The 11,872-nt window shown below is 41.9% G+C and overlaps 1 protein-coding gene across 1 annotated transcript in view; it reads left to right on the top strand.

Moving 5' to 3' along the window:
• RARS2 (arginyl-tRNA synthetase 2, mitochondrial) overlaps positions 1–11,297 on the top strand; it is a 34,172-nt gene extending 22,875 nt beyond the window's left edge. Inside the window, exons 13-20 of the mRNA XM_032681944.1 lie at positions 1,517–1,593; positions 2,887–3,011; positions 4,563–4,630; positions 4,729–4,838; positions 5,868–5,963; positions 8,855–8,929; positions 9,797–9,860; positions 11,150–11,297. Of these exons, the coding sequence (XP_032537835.1) occupies positions 1,517–1,593; positions 2,887–3,011; positions 4,563–4,630; positions 4,729–4,838; positions 5,868–5,963; positions 8,855–8,929; positions 9,797–9,860; positions 11,150–11,236 (702 nt within the window). The 3' untranslated portion in view covers positions 11,237–11,297. The remainder of the gene's footprint in view (positions 1–1,516; positions 1,594–2,886; positions 3,012–4,562; positions 4,631–4,728; positions 4,839–5,867; positions 5,964–8,854; positions 8,930–9,796; positions 9,861–11,149) is intronic.
• Positions 11,298–11,872: the final 575 nt, after the last annotated feature.

Below are 11,872 nucleotides of genomic sequence, written 5' to 3' on the forward strand. Positions count from 1 at the left end.
TGCCAGTACTGTGTAATGAGTTAAGTCTTAACGTTACCAGAGGCAGGAGGACTTCATGGGTTTAAATGAGAACACTGATGATTTTAGTCTTCAATTATTAAATACAAAGGTATAGCAGAATCCTAATCTTGTTACAAGAAAATTATTTAGAGACTCTTGAGTCTTATTTTAATAAGATCATCTTGTCTTCCTCAGATCAACTTGTTAAAGAAAACATTAAATTGGTTTACTAGTTGTAATGCTGTAAATCAGTGCATTCACCAATTTAGATTTTTTTAAATCGTACTTTTTTCATAAAAAGGCAGTGATATGAGAAAAATATTCAAAACATTTTAAAATGTGTGACATATTATTAAAGAGGTACTAAGATACCATTGAATGTTGCACTCAAAACAGGAGATGAAACTGCTTTTATTTATGAAGAATTGAATATAATCCATGCTGCCAGACTGCAGACTTCTCCCTTAAAGCTAACCACTTAGTGAGAGAGATCTGGCTTTGTTACAGGTACAGAGAGAAGCCTCAGATGTAAGATGAATGGAAAAGAGCTTGGAAGGCCTAGTTTGAAATGCTGGCCACTGCTATCCATTTATCAGCCTTGCTTTTGTGAGTCAACATGGAGAGGTTATAGGAGTGGAGCAGCTTATGAGGAACTCTGAAAGAGGAGGCAGGTGCTTGATACAGAGGTAGAATTGAGAAGGAACAGAGATAAGCACTTCACTCACTGCTCACTCATTGTCTTGGAACACAAAACAAATGAGGAAATAGTGATTATTTGGTTATCTCTGCTGGGTTTTTTAAGGAGGGATAAAAGGGAGTCTGAGTGGTGTAGACAAAACAGCTAGGTAGGAAAGTGAACTTTGGAGCAATAGCTGTAGCTAGAAACACATATGAAGATAATTGTTAGGCATAAACCACCATCAGAAACTACTTCAGTTAAAAGGAGAGAGTAACTGAAAGTGTAAGAGAGCACAAAATGCATAGTTATGAAATTGTGATAATTCATACTCCTTTTTTTAAAATTCTGTAGCTGCCTTATAATGTAAAACTACAAATCACACTAGAGACAATAGAAACTATTTGGTTCTGGAGACAGGCAGCTTAAAGGGGTGTTCTGTTTCTCAGCCAAAGGAACCCTAGCATTTGGTGACGTAAAACATGGGTATATAATGAGCAGCAAGGTTCTGAAGTGGAAATGGAGGGGATTTTTTGTGGGCAACTCACGAATTATGGGAAACTAAAGAACATCAAGCTTTCCTTTCCCTTCATGTCTTTTTGCTTCATGACTTGAATAATGTCTGAAAAGGTAGATTACTTTTTTCTAATATGATGCAAAATCCCATTGACATAGATTCCAGATGCCACAATTTTCAAGTCTTGTTTGTCTTCATAGATTTTAATTCTGCTTGCAGTGACTTACTGGCACAGTATCTGTGGTGGTGTGTGTTTGTGTGTGAAAAGCTAATCCCTATCAGACTTGGAGTGTTTTCTGATATGCATGAATTCTATTCCTTAGACAGATAAAAGTCAAAGTCATCATTTTCAACAGTTATTCCAAATACTGAAGCTCATGGGTTATGACTGGGCAGAAAGGTATGTATTTATGAATCTTAATTATATTATATACCTTATTGGGTTGATTGGTTTTTTTTAAAAATGAATAATTTGTACATTGGAATTTCAGTAGACTGTTCTTTTGAGGAGAATCTCCTGATTGTGTCCACCTACCACCATATAGCACACATAATGTAGGCATTTTGGTTGAAGCTAAGCTACAAGATGTGATGCTGGTGTGCAACTAATGAACTCCAGAGTGGAAGCAGACATTTGGCCTGTAGGACCCAACTAATACTAGTCCAATAAGGAGGAAAAAAACCCCAAAACAAACCCTTAGAATAGTGTGCAGTGTGGGCCTCAGGTCCTCAGCACCAACCTTTTCATTCTATATGCCCACTCCTGCTGCCCTGATTCATTTGTAAATGGAGTCATTGCCATGTGTCCAGGATGTGAAGAACAACCCTGTCTCTCATTTAACTTCATAACTGCTTGATGTGAAAAAGAGAAACAATCTTTAAGAGACTGTGGCTTAGCTTCTGGGATATTGTGTGATGACATATTAAATTATTATTCTTGAAGTATTATATTTTAACAGTGATCTGAATCTGAGTTTGAATCATGCTTCAGGCTTGAAGTATCTATTGCAAGGAAGTGTATCCCTGCTGTTATTCATTGTAGTTACCAATCCTGTTAGCAATCTGGGCAAAGGTCAGTAATGGATCTGCAAACTAAATCATATTCCTCTGCCAGACTGCATGTCTTTTGTGGTTAAATATAGCGTTTTAGCCTTCTGGAAGACTAGACTGCCTCCTTTCACAGTGCTTAAAGTTGTCTTAGATTCTGGGTCCAGAATAATGCTTGGGATTATTATAAGCAGAAGCAACGAATATTTTATTATTGGCAATGATTAATTATACTTTTAGTTTAATGTGCCCACAATAGAATTATTATGACTCCCTTTCTAATTATATTAACAGATCTGTGTTGGCACAGTAATTTGATCTGTCTACATCCTGCCTCTCTTCAATTTATTGCAAATTATTGCATTGAGGCCTCTGTGCTAAAGGTAGTAGCAAGAGAGGTTCCTGAGAGCACGCAAATGACCAGGTTATCATAATTCTGATCATAATTTTCCCATTATATAATAAATATGGAGCTTTGGTTGCTGAAATGAGAGTTACTGATTATATCACAAAGCTTTCTGCGTTGGAGTGTTATTTATTCAGCTGTTATTGCTGTTTCCTGGTAGAGAATCCAGCTCTGAACAAACACTGCAAACATTTCTCTTGATTGAAATGTAATTTTAGGTCCTGCTGCTTTTCGACGCAGGTGCCAGCATGTGTCTTTTGGTCTAGTTCAAGGGATGAAGACTCGAAGAGGAGAAGTAATTTTCCTGGAAGATGTTTTAAATGAAGTTCGCTCGAGGATGTTACAAAACATGACTTCCTCAAAAAGTTAGCTATTTCAGGTCTTATTAGTTTCTTTTGATGTTCTATGTTGATCAAAAATGTGTCATCTTTTCCACCCTTCACTTTTCCCTGAATGAGACTAATCACCATGATAGACCCTGATATGTGCATTTCTTACCTCTTATAATATAAACAATGTTAAAATAATTCTTTGCAAGTCTCTGAACTTCCCTAAATTACAGATTTGCAAATTCTAACATTCAGTGATATTATTTCATCATGCTTTCACAGTGGGAAGAAAGTACCTGTCTTTTTGGAGACAATAGTTGCTTTTTTCTGGAGGGACAAACTAGTCCATAGAAGTGTTGGGGCTGGAGTTCAGGCAACAGTCAGATTTCATTCAAAGGATTTTTGACTCTGACAGTTTTCTCTGGCAAGAATAACTGTAGCTTGCCTTCCACTACTGCCTCGTCATCCTCCCAGCCTCGTGGCTGTTCACAGAGTGCTCAGGAGGTCACTGCTCTGCAGCAGAATGCACTGAAGGGGATATTTGCCTTCCCCTCACTCGGGCTGTGGCTCTGCGACCTTTTCCTCTTGATGCAGTAGAGATTTAAGCGGTTCTCAGTGAAATGCTGCCCCCTCTTGTGCTCTCTGGAGTTAGGTGCTGGATTGAATCAACCATCTAGTCAGATTAAATAGTGTGCGTCTTCCTTGCTCTGCCTCCTCATCTTTTTTAATCCAGATGATTTTGCTTGTAGAGTGGACCAGGAGAAGGGGGTCAGGCAAAATGATAGAAAGGTGCCCCTCGATTCAAACCAGTTTTACTGCAGAGAGGATTGGAGCTTAGACTTCAGTTTAAATATTGGTGTCATAGCTGAGTGCAAAGGAAACATTTTAATGCTGGAGTGAATGGAGAGTGTGCAAGCCTGATCCCTTTACGTAGACTGTTCCGCTTGTACTCCCTTATCCTCTAGGTATTGGTGGTGCCAGGGTACTGTTAGTGGGGTATTGAGTACCTCACAGTCCAGGGTTGGACTGGAATGATCTTTAAATGGCCCTTCCAACCCCAACCATTCTGTAATTCTCTCAGTTCAGATTCTCTGAGTATAGTCAATTTAGGTATCTTCTTTAGTGGATGGTGTGACTACTCTCTGAATGTATCCAAATGCTCCATTAACCGTTGGAACAACTTTTTTTTGGTTGTTTATGCACCTGTGTCACTTGTAGTTTATCAGTTTTCCAACAAAATCTGAATTGCCCTCTCGTTCTCTTCCTGAACTTAGAGACTGGCTGTCAGAACTGTGAAGAGGAATTTAGGGTAGTCTCACTATCCTGTTGTAATGAACCTTTCTGACCTAAATATCTGTGTTACACATACTAGGGGAAGTGGGAAAAAGCCCATCTGAAACATCTATATTTCAGCTTTTAAGAAAGGTTTATATTCTGGACTTGTTGCTGCATGCATCCTGACAATTTCCTATTGCTAGTTTAGGGTTTTGGAAGATCTGCTATTTTATTGGCATCTCCAAGTCTGAGCAAGGGAGTCATGATGGTACTGCAGACTTAACTATTGTTTCTTTCTCTGTTTCTCTTCAGCAACCAAAGAGATACAAGACCCTATGGAGACAGCAGAGAAGGTTGGTCTTGCAGCACTAATAATTCAGGTGAGTCTGAGCTGCCTCATGACCTGTTTGCATCTTCTGTGAAAAGTTAAAAACTGAGATAAGAGCCTTATCTGGGTGACAATGATTTATTTCTCCAGGACTTCCGGGGCCTTCTCTCATCTGATTATCAGTTTAGCTGGGATCGAGCTCTTCAAAGTCGTGGAGACACAGGTGTGTTCTTGCAGTATACCCATGCCAGACTCCATAGGTAAGTTAGTGTTTATGCACAAAAGTACAGTTTTACATGATTTTTAACCTTATTAACTTACTGCTTTGTTAAGTAGTAGTGTCATCTCCTTCCTAAAATATGACACGTTCGCTTTTTCAGCAGAGGTGTGACTTTATGATAGGAATCATTGAAACTTCCCAGAAGAGCAAGTCAATTAAAATGAATTTTCTGCCTCATTTCCACAGAACTGAGCTACCTGTCCATGTACTTTCCCAGTTCTAGGAACAGCCTCTCTGTAGTTGGTGTCAGTGATGAGGAATGGTAGCCCTAGGATTAGGGAAACTGACATAAAAACCAAAACGCACATACTTGTAAAATATTCCACATCACAGAACTTTTGGCTACTGCAGTAACTAGTGGGGTTTTTTTGACATTCTGTTATTTCCCTCTGTTGGTAACCAAGGTTAAAACCAGATCCCTTCCTGTTGACTCAGGTCAAACACCTAACACATTTAATTACTTCTTTAAAAGAGATTCAGAAGAGGCAAGTTTGAGCACTTTTATTAATTATAATGAACTGTCAGAGCATTCTTAATGCAGAAATCAGTATGTATTTTCATGTAAGACCCCTTCCTGGATCAGGCCAAATGTCTGTACCACCCTGGTGTTCTGTCTGAGGCAATGCTAGCAGGAGGTGATGCTCAGGGAGAGTGTGCAAGCCTGATCCCTTTCTGTACTCTGTTCCCCTTCTCTTCCCTCATCATCTAGGTATTGGTGGTGCCAAGGTACCATTAGTGGGGTACTGAGTACCTCTCTAGTCCTTTTAGCATCAGCTTCTGGACCTGTTGTCCATGGATATGTCTAATCCTGTTGATACTGAATGGCTGGCACAATTTTTATATTTCTTTGTCTTGAGTTGAAGTCAGCTAGTCTGTCTCAGTGTTCCATTCATCTTGAGCAGAAGGAGCCTACCCTTTTTCTTAAAAACACAAATGACTGTTTTTCTTGTTCAGCTTTGCTAACAGGAGGTTTTCATCCCAACATTTGTTTTCCATTCTTACACCGTAGTTTAGAACGGATGCATGGGAGCGCACAGCTAACTGATGTTAACGTGGCATGCTTGCAAGAGCCAGACGCCATCTCTGTTCTTCAGCATCTTCTCAGGTTTGTCTAGTTTTCTTTCCAAATAGCAATTCTCTTAAAATAAACTTCTGGATATGCTGCCAACCTTTTGAGAAGGCACAGACTGCGTGCTCATGAGAAAAAATGGCTATTTCAGGCAATGACTTGTCTGTTGTGCCCCACTGATTGCAACAGTAGCCCTCACTTGGAAATTTTTGTGGCTTTAAGAAGCCATATGACAGAAAAAGCTATATTTGGAACATACCGTGTGTACATGATCCTCTTAATTCTTTCTTGTCTTCACAAAAGTATGCTAGGCTCTATATAAATATTAACTGCAGATTTAGTTGGTCCCTTGTATTCTGTTTTTGTCATGTGGGAAAAGAGAGAGGAAGTGCTCCTGGGTGAGGTGAAATGGAGTGTGTGCATGCACATCCAGTAGCTCAGCATCCTTCAGAGCTACTGAATGTGCACAACTAATACCTGTTAATAGCAGTAATGTTCTTCATTAATCCAGTCTTAAAGTTGAGCTGTTTCTGTTTTCATTATTTCATAGATGTGCAGTTAAAATACAGAAACAAGGGAGTTGTCTGTGTTGCACAGCATGTGATGGAGTCAGAAGTATCTGAAGCTTTCAGAATTCCTAGTGAGAGGTCCTATATACTGCACTGCACACTGTACAGTGCTAGAGAGTTAACTCTTTTGACCATACTAAGACCTTCTTGAGGGCATCTGTTTTAAAATCTGGACTTTCAAAAGTCATGCCAGTGTCCCAGGTGGTTCCTTTCAGCCTGTAGCCTGTAGAGTCCTATCATTAACTGTAATTGCCTCAAGAGGTCTGCCTGAAGTTCATCATATGCTGCACGTTCTCTTGAGCAACAGGACCAGCCAGCACTCTAAATAAGAGCAGTAGTGTGTTATTTTTCCAGTGCCATTGCATTTCATGGAAAACATGAGGGTCGTTTCTTGGGCTTTATCAGGTTAGTGTATGTGTCTTATGTGTGAAAACGGACAGGGTTATGTGCAGGGATCACTGCATTGCAGACTTGTGTCAATTTTCAGACAGAAGTTATTGATCCACTGCAGGGTTCTTGATTTTATTGAACTTCAGGTCTGCGAAGGTCTTTGAGCCTGGCCCAGTACCATATGGAATCTCTGTGAAGCATCTCCAGGGGCCTTTACTTCCAGCAGAAAGCAGTATTTAGGTTATCTATTAGAACAGGCACTCAAGGGCTAAGAAACTCATCTTAAAATATTCCACAGTTTCAGGAGTAACAATTACTGTTCAGTCCTCCTTCTGAGTTGCCATGACTCAATGCTTCTTGAAAAGTTTCCATAATAAACCCTTCTGAGTTGTCAAAAGCCTGTCAGAAGGCTCTGCTTCTGCTGTTTGAAAATATACCAAACATTTACCTGAAAATAGCTGCCCAATTCTGAATACCATTAACTTTTCAGTCTAACAAACAGTAGACTGAAGGTAGCAGACAGAAGATGGAACCTTCCACTAGTCCAGGCTCTGAGTAACCTGCCAAAACCAGACCTGGCAGGGGGATTGGAACTAGAGAATCTTTAAGATCTCCACCAAGCCATTCTATGATTCTATGTATAACCCTGCAAAAGCAGACTTATTTGACTGATAAAATGATCTTAGCAAGTTGTTGTAGGCCAATGCTGAAATGGCAGCTTCCCGAAGCAAAAAAGCTGGTATCAAATCAGGGTCCTTTATTTGGTACCACCTTTGTTTGAAGCTTTCATCAGTGGCTGTTTGATGGTGCTTGTTAGTAGTAATTTCGTTGTACCCACGTTGCTGCCTCTGAGGGACCAACAGCTGCTGGTGTCTGTGCTGGCCCTGAGACCGTGTGGAGGTTCCCCTGGTTCTGTCTCGCTCACGTCAGTGGCACAGTGTGTGAGGGCAGCGACCTTCCCCAGCAGTGACCACCTCGGGCATGCTGGCTAAGATCAGCTGCTGAGTGCACGTGTAAGAGGTGTTTTTGTGGCTTACCCACCCATGGGATGAGGAGCGCTCCCTCCTTGGTGCTATAGCTCTTACGTGACTGCTGAGCCCTTGTTATTGGAGTGCACTTCCCAGTTCTGCAGCTTGTCTTTAAAGGAGGAAGATCCCAGGGCAGTTCAGCTTGGCCATGCTGGCAGGGATGGGCCTGGGAGCTGAGCAAAGATTAGGAAGTCCACTGCCCACTTTAAATCTCTTCAGCCCCAGAGGTGTTGGTACCTTCTGTTAAAAAGGAAAGCAGAACACATGAAATAAAAACATAGATTTCATGACTTTGCCTGTACTGCCCAGTTTAATACTGTCTTACAAAGTCAACTATTGTGTAAGTTATGTAGGATGATGGTGCTTGAGCAGGGAGGTTGGACCAGATGACCCACTGTGGTCCCTTCCAACCTGACCTGTTCTGTGATTCTGTGGCAATCTGTATTCCAGGATTATGTAAAATCACATTGTTTTTGTCTTCTTTTAATGTTACAAGATTCCCTTTAGCTACTTAAAAGTCTAAGCTGCATTTACTAAAGGCAAGGCCCTCTAAGAGACTATTTTGACTCTTTTGGTTATTTAACATGTTTTTTGCTCCTAGGAACTTACAATTAGTGTTGAGATGTAAAAACAGACATAATGTTCCATGAGCAAATATAGCTCTTGTGTTCTCTTGGGTAGCCTGCCTCTCTGAGCTCTGCCATCTACGGTGTTTGCAAAATGAGGAGCAGAAGCAATCTCCTTCAATAATAAGTGAACGAGGAAGGAATAATGAGTTGTGTGCTAAAGACATGGCTTAGGTCTGGTTCAGAAGATCAGTTTTGCTAATTCTACAGCTGTAGTTGTGTGCTTGCTCTGACTTAAGCAAGTCTGATGAGCCTTATATCTGAGCACACCCTCTACTACTCCAGCACCAAACAATTCTTTTCTTCCTTCACAGGTACGATGAGGTCCTGTATAGATCTTCTCAGGATCTGCAACCCAAGCACATTGTCAGCTACCTCCTCACACTTAGGTAAGGTGATGGCTGATACTGGTGGCGTCTCCCGTAAGGACAGGTCTTCCTGAGCTGGATCTGCAGCCCTCACATCTGCACTGCTTTGAAGAGTAAAAAGTGGGAAGATGCAAATTTGTGGGACAGTTTCCCTGAAGCAGGAAATGTATAAAGTAAAGTAGGATAGCAAATAATATAATAAATAGTAGAGATCAAGGCTGGAGCCAGAAGCCTTCTCAGAAACTACCTGCTTTTAGGAAAAAAGTCACTTGGCTGTAACCCAGTGTCAGAACCAAAATCATACTGGACTAATGAAATCTTAAGGAGATTTAAGCTGATAACATCCTCTCAAATATCAAAATTTCAGCTAGGAAACTTTGTCCAAACCATTTTCAACCACTATCTCAGCCAATGAACAAAGCTTATTTCTGTAAGTCATACTGTGTATGTGACTCCCATAGGGACCTGTCTGATTTGACAGCACTGTGAAACACAAGAATAGACTTGGTGGAGGAAGATGTAGAGCCTGTGTATGGGGAAGGCTTTAACAAATTAAGAAAAATTGTATAAAGAATCACACACCTTGGGAATGCCAGGGTAGAATCTCAAGGATTTCCCAGACCAGTTTTGAGGATGGTTTTGGTTTTTTAATGGGCAGGTAGCAGAGAGATTGTTTTGGGGTTATTTCAGGAGCAATAAGTTGCTAATGGCATGCCCTGACACCACGCAGGCTATAGAAAATCATGCCTTCCTTGAGCCAGGTGAGAGGCTGTTGTAAATCAGCCTCTGGCATGCTGCAGTTGTGGGTGACCCTTCCAGTTCTGCTGCTTTCTGTAGCCCAGAGCGACTTGCTCGTTCTCACCATTGTCTCTGTGTTTTCCATTCCAGCCATCTTGCAGCCGTGGCACACAAAACCCTTCCTGTGAGAGGCAGCACCCCTGAAGTAGCACAGGTATGGTACAGCATCTTAGGTGGCTAGAGTCTGTGTAGGGTGTCCCAGAGGAAGGATTCTGGCTTTGCCAGTCCAGCTGTGTAACCACTTGCGTGAATACACACCTGCAGGCGGAGGAGCCGACAGGGAGGCTCTCCCGTGGGTGGCACTGCTTTGGGAAGGCAGGGATTGCTCTTCGTAGCTGTGCCTTCTGGAAAGGGCTGCTCTGCTGCTCTGCTTAATCCTCCCAAAACACAATGCTCCCTAACGACAACTGCTCCAAATCCAGTCAAACCCCTTCTCATCACCTTTCCTTTTGAATGTTTTAAGAGTAAACATTTGAGCATTAAACTTGCCGGTTAATTTTTGATGGTTTCCTTTAGTGGTTATGTGGGAAGACAGAGAATTAGGAGAGAACTAAATCCATCTTGCCACCTCCATATCCCAAGTTGTCCGTTGTGCCTTTCTAGCTAAAGCTAGGGGCTCACAACTTTTTATCTGCAGTCCCAAATAAATGCAAATTATTTTCTACTGATCTCCCAATGTTTGACCCCCTAAATGCTCAATAAATGATACGCTAATTACACTGCCTTTCTTACTTTCTTTCATCTACTTCAAAAGCAACTACTTATTTGATTTTGGTAGTAAATCACACTTAAGTGTTGAGCTATGCTGTGGGGGAAAAACATTCAGTGGAATTGATGGAGCTGCAGTCTGTATTTGAGCTTAGATGCTGTAGGTATTCCTGCTTTGGAGATGGACTAAGTCCAAGCTACAAGGAAAACTTAAGTTCCTTATCTTGTAAAAAAAATATTTTCTAAATATCTTACAAGCTTTCAAGAACTATGGTTTTTGGAGCAAACAGCCAGCTGTGTAGCAGCGAAGACATTGACAAAGAAGAGTGAAATTTTCAAAGCAGCCCATAGTTGCTTGACAACCTCTAACACAGGCAGGGCAAGAGGAGGGAATTCCAACAGTACCCTCAGGGCTGTACCAGCCCCTGATGCATGAAAGATTTTCATTTTTTAGTCACTGCTAGCTCTTCCACAGGCATCTCTGCTTGTTCTGCCCAGAGGGCTTGGCTAAACATGCCTTTCCAGCTTCCTTTGTTTGACCAGCTGTCCGTCTTGTTGACACTGCAATGGGCTAACAACAGCTCGTGTAAATGCTGCCAGCATTGGTGTGTTTCTCAGTATGGGGGTTATATGTAGGTCTGAATCCCAGGGTGGGGACAGAGGATGCACGCTGTTCTGAGAACCACACCCTATTCTGTAGCACTACCCTAAGATGACTCTTCTTTTGTTTTCCAGGCAAGGCTCTGTCTCTTTCAAGCTGCACGCTCGGTTCTAGCCAACGGAATGAAACTTCTTGGCATTACACCTGTGACTCAAATGTAATGAGGCTGTATCCAATGTAAAGTCACATCTCGTAGTAAAATTTTTTTTTCCCCAGATAATACGAATACTGCGTGTCACTGCTAATGCAGGCTGGAAGCGCCATCTGTGCTTAGAGGTTTGTTGGTGGAGCAGTGTACTTAAGACTCAGGTCTACCTGGTATTTCCCATAAAAGAGAACTGCTCTGTATTTGCCATGTAAATATAACATCCTTTTGGTAGAGGAAGTGGTATTAACTGTGCTGCCCTAAGCAAAGTTCTCCCCTCCTGCGGTTGCCATTGTGTGCTAAGGCCTGATGGCACAAAGGCTCCAGCTGCTCTATATATTGTAACAAACTGAGCCAGTCAGGTCGTGCAGAGCTCTTTTCCTGTGTGAACTACTGCATCCTCCCTTTAGCCAAGTCCAACTGCCAGCTGTCACACCCTGTTCCTCACCCCTTCCTCTGTCACACACTGACGTGAGGGCCGGGGAGCAGAGATGGCTGCACAGCTGGTGGAGCAGGAAGTACAGTGTTCCCTCTGCACCCTACCCACAGTCAGGTGTGGCAGGTGCTGCTTGGCACCCCTGAGCCATCACACTGCTGGAGAGAGGGGGAGCAGCACCTGTGAGGCACTGCAGCTGGCTGGCAATACCCTCCA

The sequence above is a fragment of the Chiroxiphia lanceolata genome, chromosome 3 (genome assembly GCF_009829145.1).
Source record: "Chiroxiphia lanceolata isolate bChiLan1 chromosome 3, bChiLan1.pri, whole genome shotgun sequence".
NCBI classification, from domain to species: Eukaryota; Metazoa; Chordata; class Aves; order Passeriformes; family Pipridae; genus Chiroxiphia; species Chiroxiphia lanceolata.